General features: G+C 42.6%; 1 protein-coding gene across 1 annotated transcript in view; it reads right to left on the bottom strand.

Annotated features, from left to right (window-relative positions):
* Nucleotides 1-16,986, bottom strand: part of PTPN9 (protein tyrosine phosphatase, non-receptor type 9) — a 74,218-nt gene extending 57,232 nt beyond the window's left edge. The window contains exon 1 of the mRNA XM_018065986.1: nt 16,418-16,986. Within this exon, the coding sequence (XP_017921475.1) occupies nt 16,418-16,480 (63 nt within the window). The 5' untranslated portion in view covers nt 16,481-16,986. The remainder of the gene's footprint in view (nt 1-16,417) is intronic.

Here is an 18,216-nt window from a genome sequence, read left to right as displayed (position 1 = left end):
CAATTTTTTAAAAAATGAGTGGGACCTGAGGTGGGGGATTTTAAAGGATATTAAAAAAAAAAAAAGATGTTAAAGAATTCTTTGAAAGAAGGGAGACAGACTAATGTTTATTGAGAGCCTACAGTATGCTTGCTAACCCATGAGTCAAACACTTTGCATCCATGTTGTTTATATTCAACTTTTCCAATGGCAGGTATTGAGACATTTTATGTTTGAGGAAATGGAGGCCCAGACAAGTTAAGTACTTTGCCAACTCACACTACTCCTGATGATACAACCAAGATTCCAAAACCAAGTCTGACTGTAAAGCTCACACTCTGTCCCTTGATTTGCCCTACATCCCTCCCTGGCCTGGTCCCACTGCTATAAATGACCTAGATAGGGGCACTGAGTCAGATTGACCATGTAAGAGGAGAGCTAAGCTTAGACAACAAAAATATTGTAAAAGAGAAAACAGATCTAAAAGATCAAAACAGGATAGAACAATGGGCTAGAATGGTACTCAGAAGTGAAGCTTTGGGGTCTGACAGACAAGGGTTTGAATAACAGGTTCTAGCACTTAGTGTTTAGAATGCAAGCAAGTTACTTCTTTGAGCCTTAAAGACTCCACACCTTTAAAAAGGGAGTAATAGGACTTCCCTTGGAGAAGGCAATGGCACCCTACTCCAGTACCCTTGCCTGGAAAATCCCATGGACAGAGGAGCCTGGCAGGCTGCAGTCCATGGGGTTGCTAAGAGTTGGACACAACTGAGCGACCTCACTTTCATTTTTCACTTTCATGCATTGGAGAAGGCAATGGCACCCCACTCCAGTACTCTTGCCTGGAGAATCCCAGGGACGGGGGAGCCTGGTGGGCTGCCATCTATGGGGTCGCACAGAGTCGGACACGACTGAAGCGACGCAGCAGCAGCAGCAGCAGCAGCAGGACTTCCCTGGTGGTACAGCAGATAAGAATCCAACTGCCAGACAGGGATTCGATCCCTGGCCTGGGAAGATCCCACATGCCCTGAAGCAACTAAGCCCATGCATCACAACTACAGAGCCCACGCTCTACAGCCCCTCAGCCCCAACTACTGAAGCCACCGTGCCTAAAGCCCATGCTCCGCAACGAGAGAAGCCCCTGCTTGCTGCAACTAGAGAAAGCCCCCGGAAATGAAGCAGTGAAGACCCGGTACAGCCAAAAATAAAAATAAATCAAACAAACAAATAAAATGGGAGTAACACTCCCACAGAACTGGTGTAAGAGGGAAGAAAAAGTAATATTTGTAAAGTTTTTGACTCTTAAAGCTCAACAAATGGTAGTGAACATTAAATCTAACAAAATGATATTTAAGGATAAAGGCAAGAAAATAAATTTTAGAAGCATCAGATGAAATTTAACAGAAGCTCATAAGAAAAGACTTGGGAATCTTAGTTGACTTGAATCTATTAGTCAACAGTTTTTACTAAAACTGCCAAAAATTGTTTGGAATTTGGAGCACATTACAGAAGCGTGGTGCCCAAAACAAGGGAGCCTATCAGACATCATTTGTAATACTGTCTTTAGTTCTGATGCTAAACTCTAAGATGGTCACTGGCACATCAAAATCAGTCCAAGAAAAGATCAGAGTGGTGAGATGCTTTGAAAATGTAATAGCTAGTTCCTTCTTTTTTGGTTTTATATTCCCTCCCACTTCACACAATGAAGCTGCCTCTCAACTGCTTCCATTCCCTAGTAACTAGCACACCACCCTCATATACCTCCTCTCCCCATCTTCATCTCCATCCCTCTCTCCTCACCCTCTCTCACACCCCTCATGCTCAGTTTTGCCAATGTCAAATGGATCTGACAGGGCTGACTTGACAATTTCTAATCCAACACTTTAGGATTCAGCACGTCAGATCTTTAGCTAACCTGGCCCTGGCCTGCATATTAGACCAGCTGTTGCTTATCGACAGCAAATTTAACTGGCCCAGTTTTCTTCCTACGGCCAAGTCTTAGGTTACTGAATCTTGACTGTCATACATTCAAGAAACTTGGGACCACGACCTGGAGCTTCATTACTCCCTCAAATGGAGTAATCTGGCTGGGAGACTGCAAATTAGGCAATGTCAGTTATCCAGACATCTCAAACTTGCTGGATTAATACTTCCAAATCCAAGGTGGCCTCTCACTAACTAAAGGACAAACTTATTCACGTTCATAAAACAGTACAAGCAGATCAGTTTATTGTACCGAAGAGGCCTACAAAGAATGAAGCCTGGAAAAGCTGCCTACAATCTGGCCGTCCTCACTGCAATGTCCCATTTTCAACTCCAGACAGAACTAGCTCAGCTCCTGTGCAGGACCCAGACAGGAAAATCTGGTAATTCCTAGGTCCAGACAGGAAAATCTGGTAACTCCTAGGTCCAGATTCTCAGGGCAACTGACACTGGAGTAACACAAGCTTCCCTATGGACTGGCCCTGTCAAAGCTGGCAGGTTTTTCCCAGCTGAATCAGAACAGCCTGTGTCTTCTTTCATTCAATACTTCCTTGGAAGCCAAGCATCTCTCTAGGGAACACCATCTGCAGTGGACATCAGGTGTCTCAATGCCTTGTTTTGCAGACATCCTGGTTCCCTTTCTACTTCTCAAGCAGTAAGGCTCTGCTCTTTCTTTGGATCAGATCTTGGTAAATAGCCTTTGGAACAACAGTTATAATATAGAATGAGATGATTCCTGCAGCTTTCAGCCAGTTCAGACAATACCCAGAGTTCCAGAGCAATTTGTAAGCAATTTGTAAATCTTCCCTTTCCAAAGTGAACCAAAACGTTTAAACTCACTTCTAAATGATTCCCCAACCAGCACAACAGCACCCTAGTTATTTTCTGGACTACTAGTTCTCAAACTTGAGCATGCATTTGGAGACTTGTTAAAATATATACTATTAGACCTCAGCCCTAGAGTTCCTGACTCAGTAGGTCTGGGATAAGACGTGAATATTTGCTTTTTTAACAAGCTCCCAAGGCATGCCTATGCTGCTGATCTGGAGACTACACGTTGAGAACCAGGGCTCTAGATCAACAATATTTCAAGTCATTCCCAGAACTGTACTGGGAGTGGGGCAGGAGGCGGGGGGAGGAAACGAGAATGCTATATATACAGGGTCCATTTATACCATAACACTCAAAACTTTGTTCTTCACAGAAAACTCCTTATTCTCCTACAGAGTAGAAGTGAACTGGGATCTCACAGGTGAAATATTCAGGAGTTTAAACACATGACAATTCACATTCTAACAAATTATTAACATAGATACACCCAGAAACAATAAATGGTACTTATATAAGAGATTCTAGGCTTAAGATCAGGAGCCAAGGAGAAGTGGAAGTAACACCTATTCTCTTTCCTTTGACTCACCAGCTGCATTATTCACTAAATGAATTAAGATTCATAAAACACTTTGAATGGTGCTTGACTGTTATTTTTTTACTAAGATATAATATACAAAATACTTTTGATTTTTTTTTACCATTTGTAAGTACAAAATTCAGTGGCATTAAATGCTTTCACAAAGTTGGGTGAAACATCACTATCTAGTCCCAAAACTTCTCCATAACCCTCAACAAAACCTGTATACTCATCAAACAGTAATTCCTCTCCACCTCCTCCCAGTCCCTGGGATTCTACTGTCTCCATGAATTTGTACCTTATACAAGTGGAATCATACTTCCGTGTCTGGCTTATTTCAGTAAGCATAATGTTTTTAAGACCTATCCACATTATAGCATATATCAACATTTCATTTCTTTTTAAAGCTGAATAATACTCCATTATATGTATATACTACATTCTGTTTAGCTATTCACTTATCATTGGATAGTCAGGCTGCTTCTGTCTTTTGGTATTGGGAATAATGTTGCTATAAATGCACGTACATGTATCTATTTGAGTGCCTGCTTTTAATCTTTTGGATACATACCTACAAATGAAATTGTTGCATCGCCTGGGTAGTTCTATGTTTAACCTTTCCAGAAACTACCAAATTGTTTTTCACGGTAGCTGTACCATATTACATTCCCACCGGCAATGCCAACAGTTATTTTCTTTCTTTCTTCCTCTCTCTCTCTTTTTTGGTGTTTTTTCTTTTTTAATTATAGCCACCCTAGTTAGTGCTTGAAAGTGAAAGTGAAGTCACTCAGTCGCATCCGACTCGTAGTGACTCCATGGACTGCAGCCTACCAGGCTCCTCCATCCAGGGGATTTTTCAGGCAAGAGTGCTAGAGTGGGTTGCCATTTCCTTCTGCAGGGGATCTTCCCAACCCAGGGATCGGACCAGGGTCTCCTGCATTGTAGACAGATGCTTTACCGTCTGAGCCACCAGGGAAGTCCTAGTTAGTGCTCACATGTTTGATGTGGGCTTTTACCAATACTTCTAGCACTGTAAGGATAGCATGACAACAATCAGAGGTTCTGACTAGTTTCCATGTTCCAGTGGTCCTAGCAATTTTATTCAAAACACAAGTTTTCAGTTGTTTCTAATTTTCTCACAAAAATCACCTCCAAAGCTAGCACTTCCTTAGCCTTATATAATCTATGAAAGAAAATGATGCTTTGGGTGGTTAAAGAAAAAAAAAAGAATGGTTTTCAATTTTTTTAAATGTTACTATTAATTCCATAACAATGCAGTTTATTTCCTATAAACAAAATGGTGCACCAGCATTCAGTATGAAAAAACATCAGACGGTTTCTCTAAAACATTCAGAATCCTAATCTAAAAAGATTTTTTTTAAAAAGTATGCTGGGAATTTCTGTATATTTTAATCTTGCTAGCTATATCCCTAACTTTGCCAGAAATACCACTTTCTCTTCACTTCCAGGGTTTCCTGGCACAGAAGAGGTAAAGTCAATGAGACAAACTGTCTCATTCCCAACTAAAACTGTTTTCTTGCGCTTCTGTTTTATGTTCAAGGTTTTAGGTCTCTCTCTCTTAGTAACTGTTCTTCTCCCTTTACAAACATAAGAAAATTTATAGGTACAGAAAGTAAAACCAAGGGAAAAAATCCTTTCTTTGGAAAAAATTTCTTCCTCCACTTTACCGCTTGGCAAGAGTTGGAAAGGGAAATCTAGTAGTAGTTTGTGCTTGTGCTTAGTCGCTCAGTCGTGTCTGACTCTTTGCAACCCCACGGACTGTAGCCCAACCGGCTCCTCAGTCCATGGGGAGTCTCCAGGTAAGGCTACTGGAGTGAGTTGTCACGCCCTCCTTCAGGGGTTCTTCCCAACCCAGAGATTGAACCCAGGTCTCCTGCATTGCAGGTGGATTCTTTACCATCTGGGCCACCAGGGAAGCCCAAGAATACTGGAATGGGTAGTCCATCCCTTCTCCAGGGAATTTTCCTGACCCAAGAATCAAACCGGGGTTTTCTGCATTGCAGGTGGATTCTTTACCAGCTGAGCTACCAGGGAAGCCCCAGTAGTAGCGTAAGTACAGACAGAAATGTGGGTAAACTGAAGGTATCATGGAAAAAACAATTTTAAAAGCCGTAGTCTCATCCTAATTACTGGTAGGCAAATACACCATATATACTTTCCCATGATGCTGATAATAGTATCTGAAAAGTTAAACTCCACATAGACAAGACTAAACACTAGTTTTATAAAGGCAAACAACAGACCTACAACATTCTGAGAGGTACAGCCGGAGATGTATATGAAACTTCAAGTTCACTAATCCCATTAAAATATATAATTTCTTTCATAAATATACAACAAGCAGCTAGGAACAATGGAATCACATGTCTGTAGAGAAATTTGTAAATGGTTGAAACCAGGAATCTTTAACATACAAATGCCAAGAAAGAGCTGTTTCTGGTATATATGTATGTACTGTGTCATACACAGAAACACGTGATTAACACAGATGACATTTACTAGAGACAGCACTGCATTTAGTCCCAGGTTGCCTCCGTGGTGGACTACTGAAAGCTTCTGAACTAAATATCTGTATCAGGAAAATAATCATCCTAAACAAAATAATATTTCACCAGTGTGTGAGGAATAAATAATTTCAACATATACAGTTTCACTCATTCTTCAGCAAACATATTTTGAACTCTCACAATGTATACAAAAGATGTATAAGATTAAGTATCTGCCCTTGCTGTAGATAAGAGGTCCTCCTCCTTGGTATATACCCCACAATTCAAGACCTGCCCACAAATAACTGGAGGGCAATTCCTCAAGGACAAAGATCCCTCAATCCATGCTGAACAAGAACCTGGCACACAGCAACAGACAATAAATGACTGCTGAATGAACAAACTGTTTTTCTGTTTATGATCTGTAAAACTTTCCTCTTTCTAGAAATTAACATGAAAAGGAAAACAGGTTGATACATAATAATCACCTCACTCACTGTAAGAAAATAGACACTCAGTAGCAACACAGAAATATTTGGAAGGGAAAGCAAAAATCACAATTTCCATTATCATCCCATGGCAGGACTCAAGTAGTGTTCTGCTAGTCACATAAAATCTCCCGTCTCTGAAAACTCCAGCAAAGGCTGTGGAAATGTCTCATTTTATCTTGTGTGATGGTTATGCTGCAAAATAATTATGTTATAGACTGGAGTTTTTCAGTATGTGAAGTCAACTGCAGAAACCAGTATTTATGGACACATAATTTGAATAAATATTTACTGTTAACTAAAGACCTGCCTTGAACTAAAAAGTAGGAACTTGTAACTCTGTTCCTAAGAACTACAAAACTCTTCAAATGTAAACTAGGGTTTCTCAGCCTTGGCACTACTGACATTTTGGGCCAGTTCACCTTTGGTTGTGGTGGCCTCTATGCCCATCATTATATTGGCAGCATTACTGGCCTCTACCCACTAGATCCCAGTAGCATCCCCAGCTGGGACAATCAAATGTATCTCTCAGTTCAGTTCAGTTCAGTCGCTCAGTCATGTCCAACTCCTTGCGACCCCATGAATCGCAGCACGCCAAGCCTCCCTGTCCATCACCAACTCCCGGAGTTCACTCAAAGTCATGTCCATCGAGTTGGTGATGCCATCCAGCCATCTCATCCTCTGTCATCCCCTTCTTCTCCTGCTCCCAATCCCTCCCAGCATCAGAGTATTTTCCAATGAGTCAACTTTTCGAATGAGGTGGCCAAAGTCCTGGAGTTTCAGCTGTAGCATCATTCTTTCAAAAGAACACCCTAGTGATTGACAAACTTCCCTGGTGGTCCAGTGGTTAAGAGTCTGTTTGTCAATGCAAAGGACATGGGTTTGATCCCTGGTCTGGGAAGATTCTATATGCCACGGCGTAACTAAGCCCATGAGCCACGACTACTGAGCCTGCACTCTAGAGCCCACGAGCCAGGAAGCCTGAGAGCCCTAGAGCTTGTGCTCGTGCAACAAGAGAAGCCACCGCAATGAGAAGTCCTCTCGCCACAATTAGAGAAAGCCCTCTTGCAGCAACAAAGATCCAGTACAGCCAAAAATAAATTTTTAAAAATTTAAAAATATGTGAGGGAGTTTAGGGGAGAATGGATACATGTATATATATGGCTGAGTGCCTTTGCCGTTCACCTGAAGCTACCACAATGTTAACTGGCTCTGTGTGTGTGTGGCCTCAGTCGTGTCCAGCTCTTGGTGACCCCATGGACTGCAGCCTGCCAGGGTTCTCTGTCCACGGCATTTTCCAGGCGAGAATACTGGAATGGCTTGCCACTTCCTTCTCTATAATTGGCTATACCCAAACACAAAATAAAAGGTTTTAAGTTTGGAAATAAATAAAATCACCCTGGTTGAGAATCACTGATATGAACAATGGAATGGGAATTTTTTCATAAAAGCTGTTGAACAAAGATAAGAAAGATGACATAAACTATAATTCTTTGTACTCTAAACATGTCATTTTTAGATCATCAGATGACCTTTTACAGTTTTATCTGGAAAAAACAAAAAGATGAAAATCAGTACACCTAAACAAGAAATCTATTAGCGAAGAGGAAATAAACCAACGAACCAATGGATAGCGTGTTAAGTGCTACTAGCATAAAATGAGCACAGGCAGCCTCACTACCATCTTCGAGATACAGTATTCAATTGTCAGAAGCCTTAGGCCACCTAGAAATCTTCTATTTCATTGCTACAAAGTAAGATTCTTAATTTTTCCTATTCTTATTTGAAAAACATGATTTCCTACAGCACAAAGGGTAAGAATACTATTATCACAGATATTTATTGAGCATTTTGTAACTGTAAGGGAGTTTAAAGTGATAGCTGCTTAGTCATGTCTGACTCTCTGCGATCCCATGGACTATAGCCCACCAAACTCCTCTGTCCATTCCATTCTCCAAGCAAGAATACTAGAGTGGTTAGCTATTCCATTTTCCAGGGGATCTTCCCGATGCAGAAATCAAACCTGGGTCTCCTGCTTTGCCAGCAAATTCTTCACTATCTGAGCTACAAGGGAAGCCCATAAGGGAGTTAAATAAAATTAATAAAGTATTAGATAAAATGCCTGGAGCCACAAAGGAAGCCAAGGATTCCTGAAGTTTACCTAAGACTCACTGGCATCAACTCTCCAAAGGCCCAGATTTCACCTGTAAATATTATTTAGAAAAAAAGCCAGATTTGCATTAATCCTAAATACTGGGATCTCACCAGTTAATAACATAATCCCAAACCTGTATAGAGTATGCAGCACTTTCTACAGAAAGTTACTGGTTTTAATGATAAAAGAAACATGATCATTGTAGAGAATATAAAAAACCTATTTCAAAATAGGTGCATTTTAATATGACGTCTATCGTGTAACAGTGAGGTATAGAAAAGTAAATGCAAAAGGAAAGACCAGCCATTTGTTCAATGAAAAAGTAATTAATGGATTAATATCCCCAGACACTTCAGGATTAAAGTCATGGATGATTCTCTTTAGAATGTGCCCATCAATTCTGAGAATAAATTCTGGTCTCATAATAATTCTACTAGGCTTGTTAGATCTGTGCCACCCATGCTGGATAAAAAGACAAGAAGTGTGCATGTTTGTTTTGAATGGATCTGGTATTTTAGAGGAAACCAGTACATAACAGAAATTCTCTTTCCCAGAGAAAAGAATGGAATGCTTTTCTCAGAAGCAGAAACTAACGAAAAAGCCATCTCTAATCTACTGTTTGGGTTTCATCATTTTATAGTCTGGACCTAAGAGATAACCAATCCTTAATAAACAGCTCTTCCCATGGGCTCTGAAGCTTCTCCATCTCCTATTCCCAGCCCCCAGCCATCTCAGTTAGGTTCTAACGAGGTCTTTTCAAAATCATATATGAAAGCGCTCATTCCAGTAAGCATAGGCCCTCCAGCACTGAGCAGTGCAAGCTTAACTACCTATTCCAGGAATATCTGCCCCTACTCCAGAGGAAGAGGAATAAAAAACAGTGACCATTCCAGAGTGGAGGCATACGGGGAAGCACTGGGAATGTAATAATGATTGATTTGGAAAAAGAAAGTAGCCCTAACTGTCTAAGACATCAAGGCAGAATGATAAAACAGGTGCGAAATGGCTGAAATTGCACTGAACATCCAAGTACCTGAACAAATAACTAGAGTTAGGGACTCTGGTGTATAATATTGACACTGCAGTGGTTCAGCCATTCTGCTATAAAATAGGTCTTAATGTGTGGACTTATTGGAAAAGACCCTGATGCTGGGAAAGAGTGAAGGCAGGAGGAGAAAGGGACGACAGAGGATGAAATGGTTGGATGGTATCACTGACTCGATGGTCACGAATTCGAGCAAGCTCTGGGAGTTGGTGATGGACACAGAAGCCTGGCGTGCTGCAGTCTATGGGGTCGCAAAGAGTTGGACACAGTGATGGAACTGAACTGAATATTTAGATAACAAAGGTGGAGAATCCCAACATTACTATGTCTTTTCCATGATAATAAAGATATATATGTCATAAAATGAGATTCAGCTGTACTGACCTACAGTGAGTTTTAACTTTTACCTCTATTTAACAGTTCAGTTCCTTTTTAGAGTGTTTGTCTTACTTTTCAACTCATTAGTAAGTATCAGAAGTTAGGTTCCTTGGGGAATATCTACAGGTCTCTTTAACATTCACAACTAAAGCCCAAGACCCCTGATACACTCTGAAGTTTTAAAAGAAAAATACACTCAGAAGTTTTAAAAGAAGAAAATTCTCACATCCAAATGAGATCTTGCCTAAGTGCTAATTACAATATCTTTAGCTACTGGCAATAAGGGAAGGAATGAGAATTCTTCATCTATCCCCTCTTCTTTCCCTTTCTGGAAGGACTCAACATTATGAATCATTTGGTCCTTGACGTATGGTTACTTCCAGGGGGACAGATGACATTTAGCACAGGACATGTGAGGCTGTGGGAAAAGGGAAGTTCTTGGCCACAAGAACCAGGACAAAACCCCTGCCCTTGGGAAAAATGCCAAAAATCTCTAAAGTCCACTGCAAGGCAGTTAAATTTTTAATTTCAGAAAATCCGGTTATAAGAACACAAATCATGGCACAGAATCAGAATAGCTTTTTGAAAATTACACTATGAAGGTGCAAGATAACTATTTTCTGGCATTCAAAAGAATCCATGCTAAGTGATGATCCTCAGTGTGAAATATGAATATTTTTCTCCCTAAGGTTTGGCTTAAGCTAACTTGGCTCTAAACTCTTTCACTATTGAAAGACAGAGAATATAATGGCTAATGTAACGGAGTGCTTACTGTATAATGCATTACTATCTATATGCATTAGCTTATTAATCCTTACAAATAAGCTCTAAACAACATGAACTCTAAAATAAAAATTTTCTTTGGAAGCTTTTAAAGTATTAGTAGATTATCTATTATAACAACTTTTAAAAACATGCATTATTTATAATGTGACAGAAGGATTCTGTAAGTTATTAGAACCAACTAAAATGAAAATATGAATAAACGTGTAACTATTTTAGAAAACAATTAATCTACTGGCCATTACTGGGAAATCTGTGAAAAACCAAAAGACCCTAAAGGCTATAATTCCTTAGAGAGTCCATCAAATAGGTTTATAATCCTTGTTAAACGTCTTTCTTTTAAGGTTTATTGCAAAGAGGAAGTTTTCCTCATAATTTATCCTAAATTGATGCAATCCAAGATATCCCACTTTCTGTAGGTTATGTGGACACAGAACAGATAAGTAACACACCCTTAACTAACCTTGGTGGTCAAGTTAATTATAATTTAGCATATCTGATAAACTTACCAACTTCAGGTCAAGTTACAAATGTGAGAGTACCTGCTTTGGAAAAGTAAAATTAAGACAATTACAATAATAAGAATGAAGATTAGTACTGAAATGCAGAAATTACCCTTCACACTGGCAAATTTACAATTTTGCCAGCCTATTAAGAAAGGCTTTTATATTCACATATAAACGTATCAAAAAAATAATATATTTCTGACACAAAAACACCTTGGCTTTTACAGTTTGGAGAAATAATATCCTTCATATTTGGCTCTAAGAATAGCTATCTCTCATATACAAAAGAAAAAGAAAATATTTTAAAAAGTAAATTTTTATTGTAACCACACCTCAAAATGGAGAGTTGCCAACTCTATCTTAAGGAACAAATTTTTTCCAAGAGTAATTTCATCATAATTTCTTGCACAGGCTGTACAATATGTTTCTGCTGGAAATAAACAGGTCTGAATAAGGTTTTCCAAATTTTTCTGTCTGCATTTTTTTTTTTTAATATATTTGGCTGTGCAGGGTCTTATTTGCAGCACACTAAATCTTCAATCTTTAGTTGCAGCATGTGGGATCTAGTTCCCTGACCAGGGATGGACTCGAGCCCCCAGCACTGGGAGTGTGGAGTCCCAGCCACAGGACCACCAAGAAAGCCCCTGAATTTTTAATACTATATTTTAAGAAGCATCATCAAGGATTTCTCTGGTGGTCCAGTGGCTAAGACTCTGAGCTCCCAATGCAAGAAGCTCAGGTTCCATCCCTGGTCAGGGAACTAGATCCCACACGCTACAACTAAAGATCCTGCATGCTACAATAAAGACCAAAGATCCCTTGTGCCGCAACTAAGACTTGGTGCAGCCAAATAAATAAATAAAACTTTTTTCATTAAAAAAAAAACCTTCAAACTCAAACACATATCAATACATGTATATATGTGCATATATGTATCAATACCCAAACCCAAAATTAGCTATTACATATCCATGTAGGCATCTTATTAAGCTGGTTAACTGCTTCACAAGATGTAATGTAGTGAGTGTAACAGAGGGAACATCTGCAGGGGAGGCAGAATAACTAGAGCTGAGTGGAAATCAAAGCTCCATCACTTGCTTGCTGCTGTCATTGTTTAGTCTCTGAGTCATGTCCAACTCTTTTGAGACCCCATGGACTGCAGCCTGTCAAGTTCCTCTGTCCACAGGATTTCCCAGGCAAGAATACTGGAGTTGGTTGCCACTTCCTTCTCCAGGGGATCTTCCCGACCTGGAGAGAGATCAATCCTGGTCTCCTGCACTGCAGGTGATCTTTTACCACTGAACCACCAGGGAAGCCCCCATTACTTGCCATCTATGTGCATTTGGGCAATTTCCTTCTCTTAGTCTGAGTTTTCTCATTTGCAAAATGAGATAATAATTCCAATCTTATGAGGATTAACTGTATGTGAAATGCCTAGCACAGAGTCTGACTCAAAGCAGGAGCACAGGAAACAGTTACTGCTATTACCCTGTTGTTATTCATGTGAACTTCTTAAAGGCAAAGCATACTTTTTCTTGTAACTCAATTGTAGGCTTTATAATATTGAGAACTGAAAACATAAAGGCAAGAAACATCAAGGTTACAAAGGACTGGGTATAATATCAGTTCAAAACATGACTAGATAGGAAATGAGACTACTAAGTAATAACGATGACCTTCAAAACATATATAAAAATGAACAATGCCCTTATTTTTATAAGCCACTTGGAAAGACGATGCTGTCTGTATACATATCACAAATAGAACTACTCTTCATTCCACCAGTACTATATTTCCTAACAGTTCATTAAGTGCCAGTCATGCTCAGTAATGTTCATATGATGGTGAGCAAAACCAGACGCAGTTCAAGCCTCATGGAGCTTCCCATCGTACAATCATGTGCATGCTAGGTCGCTTCAGTTGTGTCCGACTCTTTGCAACCCTATGGACTGCAGCCCGCCAGGCTCCTCTGGCCATGGGGATTCTCCAGGCAAGAATACTGGAGTGGGTTGCCATGCCCTCCTCCAGGGGATCTTCCCAACCCAGGGATCAAAACAGCATCTCTTATCTCTTGCATTAGCCAGAAGGGTTCTTTACCACTAGCGCCACCTGGGAAGCCCCATACAATCATACAAATAGTGTAAACTTGAGACAGGTGATGTAGAGGACAGTACATGGTACTCTGAGAGCCAATAACAGGTCTAACCTAACTGAGGAGAACAAGGAAGGTCTTCCCATGAGCTGAAGGATGAAGAAGGAATTAACAGTGGAGGGTATTTCCAGACAGAGGAAAGCAACTTGTGCAAAGACCTTGGAGCAGGAAGAAACAGGCAAGAATGCAGGACCAAAAGGCCAGTGTTCCTGGAGCAAAGATGAACTGTGAGAATAAGCTAGGGCTCTAAACCATACAAGGGCTGAGGCACTGCAGACCACATTCAAGAGCTGTAACAAATCATACACGAGCTGTAACAATCCCAAGAGCTATGAAAAGCCACTGAGGGTTTTATAAATGCTTACATTTTGAGCTTCTCTGGTGGCTCAGATGATAAAGAATCTGCCTGCAGTGTAGGAGACCCAGGTTCAATCCCTGTGTTGGGAAGATCCCCTACAGAAAGGAATGCTCCAGTATTCTTGCCTGGCTTAGTGGGCCACAGTCATGGGGGCCGCAGAGTCAGACACATCTGAGCGACCAACACATACAAGGAAGGGAAAATGCAATCAGATTTTCGATTTGCCTTTGTTTCTTGGAAAAAGAGCTAAGGAATGCAGATGGATCAAGTAGGAAACAAAAGTTGTCAGGATATGACAGCAGCTTGAACTAGGGCGACAATAATGGTGGTGGTGAACTGAACTGAGGGTGGAAGAAGTCAAAGAATTCAAGAGATATTCAGGAAAACCTGATGATGTACAACATACAGGGGCTGAAAGAGAGCAGAGTATCCAAGAAAACTTCTGGGATTATGATTTGCATGACTGTATAGAGAGAGGTACTATTTGAGAGGGATCTGTTCCAGAAACATCTTTATGACAGTTTACACACCTCATAAAGAGCCTGAAACTATGTTAAACAGTTTGATGTCCTCCTTTACCTATGAAATAGGATTCCAAAAAAATTTTTTCTATTTCCCAAAATCAGATGGATGCTCAAACGTACAAGATTTTCCCAACACTAAACATATTTCAAGGATTCTGACACAAAGTTTGAAATCAACTCCAAAGGAGTTCTAAAATTGGTTTGAGCAATGGGGCATTATGGAATGAAGTGTTATTTCCCATAGAAACTACTTTGATAAGCCTAAAATGCATCTGCTGCTGTTTAATTTCAATAGTTCAAAGTAATCTTTATCAGTTAAGAGTACTCTTATGTGATATTAAATTAAAATATGATATTTTATCAGGCATTACCACAACTGGAATTATGCTTTTATGTTTATGTCTCAACATTTTGAAGTACCTGCAGAAAACCTGGTGTTTTGTAGGAAAAGTTATGGTTAAAAAACCCACAGAACTTGTTGATCTTAATATATGTACATTTTACTATTTTCATCTAGTCCTTGATAATTCCATCACATTCATTCAATATTATTTCTAGTTTAAACTCAGTTGTATATATGTATATACATTGTATATATGTACAGAATAAAGTTAATACTTTATCAATACTATGTACACTTTAATATTTACTTCTCTCAGTTTAAATTTTTTAATTCGCAACCAAATGGCATTTTCATAGTGGAATACTGATGCCCTCAAGTCTCAGAAATATAAAAACTTCAAATCTGACTAACCAAAAGAAAAGAAGTGAAAGAGTTTTGCCCATTTAAAATCAACCAAACACATCGCATCTTAGTACTGAAGTAGTATTTCCCTAATTTTGGCAGTGTGGTCTCCTTGGCCACCTGCTTGCATTACACTACAGTTACCAGGATGTTACCACTGCTTGTACAGAGCAGCAGAATTTTTTTTTTTCCTCATGCTGATTTTATCTCTAGGTGTCAAAAGACAAGGCTGTGGTCTAAAGCCAAATATGAAAAAAGTCATCTCTACAAATGAGGAGAAAAGTCAAGGGCATTTTAAAAACCCGGTCTTAAACAAGCCTATTAACCAATATTAGTTTGCAAACCAGACTGTCTTCACACTAGAGATTGTACTACCAAATGCGGTCCTTGGAAACAAGGCCTGGCAAGCATGAAATGGTTACCAGCATGGTTCATCTTTTTTTCTTTTTTTAGGTTTTTTTTTTTTCTGTTTGTTTATTTGTTTTGTTTTTAAACATAGAATCAAGAGCATGGTTATATCTGCCCATGGATGTGGGCAGTGCTAAGGAAGAAAGAGCAAAAAGACTTTAGGGTTCCAATCTCAGATTTTCCTACCGTTCTCAGAGGAGTGGCCCATGTCTCCCCAACAGTAATGTGGGCGAGGGAAAGTTATAAGGACCCTGGGCTCTTTCCTTATCCGAGGCCCTCAAATGACACCGCAAACCGTTTCCTTCTGGGAACTTAAGCTTTAAGGGACAATGGGGCTCAATGTAGACTTCAGAAAGATGGAGACAGTGAGATGAGATGGGGGTAGGTAAGTGGGGGTGAAGGGATGCGCCCAGCCAGAGAAAGCTAAACAGGACAGTCAAGGCCAGAGACTTTGGGAACCTGAGAATGCCTGGATCTTCCAGAATGATGTCCAAGTAGGCCACAGCCCTCTAAAAAGCCCGACGGGCTCGTCCGAAAATCTAGAGCATCTATGGACTTCTCACTGTCCTAGGGAGGGGAGACAGTCCCCGAAGGAATCCGGCCCCCAAAGTGGGCTTTCTCTGACCTTAGAAAACCACAAACCCTCACGGAATGAAGCAAAACACATTTAGGGGTGGAAGGGCCAGAGGCAACGTAGGTGTTCTTACAAACGTCGGGGGAGGTTGATAAGGGTAAAGGGAGGCCCCCAACAGGAGAAACTGCAATCATCATCGGAATACGGGGAGGGGGCAACACGCGGCCCGTAAGCGGCAGACTGAAGAGGCCGGGAGCAGAAGCAGCGGCCAGCGGCGCCCCTGGCTTGGGGGATGACGGCCTGGGGCGCGGCCGCGGGGGGAGGGGGTTGGAGGCCATCGCGGACCCGGGGCCGCGAAGAGCGCAGCCCTGCTAGGCCTCGGGGGTCGGGACACACCCACCACCGCGTCCGCAGCCCGGCTTACCTGCTCCTCCTCCGGGGTCAGCTCCGGCGCCATGTCGGGCTGGGGCGCGGTCGCGGGCTCCATCCCACCGCCGCTGCCGCCGCCCGGCGGACAGAAGTCGCCCGGGAGCGCGGGGAGCCCGGTGCGGTGGGCCTCCGCTTCCGCGTGCCCGCGCCTCAGCAGCCCGGGGCCGGCTCGCGCATGGCTGGGCCGGCGGGGCCCCGCGCCCGCGGCGGCCGCAAACGCCGCTTCTGTTTCCTTAAGAAAAAGCTCTCAGAACTGTCGCTCTCTTCTGGGCGGAAATCCTTTTTTATTTTCTTCGTTCCTTTCCTCACACTCCCCCACCTCTCCCGGAAAAAAAAAAAAAAAAGTGCAGGCGAGGAGCTAATCGGGATTTAAAAAAGGAAATGGGAAATCAAGAAGTTTCTAAACCCAGAGCAAAGGACCGCGGGGAGTTGGGGGAAATATCCCGAAGGCCACCGGCCTCCTCGGCTACCAGCTTCGTCGGCGGCGCTCCGGCTCCAGCAGAACGCGACGGAGGCGTCCTCGGGGATGCGGGGCCCTGCGACCTGCGCCGCGGCCTCTCAGCCCTGTTCCTCAAAAGCCGCGGTGGCGGGAGGGAGGGAGAGAAGGAGGGAGCGAGGGAAAGGCGCCCCCCTCCAGGCTCACTGCCAGCGCTGCGGCCGCACTGCGCCCGCCCGAGCCCCCCGCGGCTCCATTGAGAAACTGAGCGTCTCATTCACAAACTGGCGACGCGGAGGGCCCGGCCGAGCGCCGCCGCCGTCCGGGAGGGGGAGACAGAGAGGAGCCCAAGGGCGGGGGCGGCGGCGCGCGAGGAGGGGGACGCGAAGAGGGGGCGGGGGCGGGGGGAGGCCGGCGCGGGGAGGGGGCACCCAGAGGCACCGGGGCGGGGGAGGGGCTTCGGGGACTTCTGCAGCGCGCGGAGCGAGAAAAAGGAAGAAAAAGGGTGTGAGTTTCGTGAGGTTAAGCTCCGTGGAGGAGGAAGAAAAATACAAGTGTTTGAAAACTAGCTGCCATAGGCACCTGGACTGGGGTTACTTGCTGCTATCACTTCCTTGTGAGGAATCCACAGTCGTCACCCACTTCCGCGTCACTTGCTGACTGGAAGACCCCTGGAAAGGTTGCTTACTAAGTCCAGGGTCCGCAGGTAGAAGAAACAGACCCTGTTAGCTAGCTGCTCGCGGCCCTAGCTCGCTCTCACTCTTTGCCACCGGTATCCCGTAATCCATCACCCGCGTGGTTAATTTTAGTGTTTCAAAAGAAACGCCATTCAATTTCGAACCCCTTGCAGGAATCACAGAGTGTATGCAAGCGTTTGATTTTCATGAAGGCGAGAGCTGCAAAGAGCTTGGGGAAGGTCTTGGGAGTCAGTTTGGGAATAGAGAGGGCACTGGGAAGGCAGGACTGGGTCTAGTATGTTTTTGCATCATTCCAGACCAAAAATACTCTGAAAGGGATGCAGCTAACAAGTAGTGCCACAGCTAGTGCCAAGGGCAGAGGGCTGAAGGTCACAGAGGCCAACAGGAGGGGTCCTCAGACAACAGAGGAAGATGCCCTGAGTTCTGATGCTCCTTCTGGGACTTAAAAAGTAACCTCTGGTGGGACTTCCCTGATGGTCCAGTGGTCCAATGCAGGAGACATTGGACATTGGACTCTAGACTTGGTCAGGGATCTAAGACCCCACATGCTGCAAGGCAACTGAGCCCATAGACAACAACTACCGAAGCCCACCGCCCTAGAGCCTGAGCTCTCTCATAGAGAGGCCACCACAATATGAAGCCCTCAGGCCACAACTAGAG

Source organism: Capra hircus, chromosome 21 (assembly GCF_001704415.2).
Source record: "Capra hircus breed San Clemente chromosome 21, ASM170441v1, whole genome shotgun sequence".
In the NCBI taxonomy this organism is placed as follows: domain Eukaryota; kingdom Metazoa; phylum Chordata; class Mammalia; order Artiodactyla; family Bovidae; genus Capra; species Capra hircus.
Note: the sequence above shows the minus strand (reverse complement) of the source record. Positions and strands in the feature narration are given on the sequence as shown.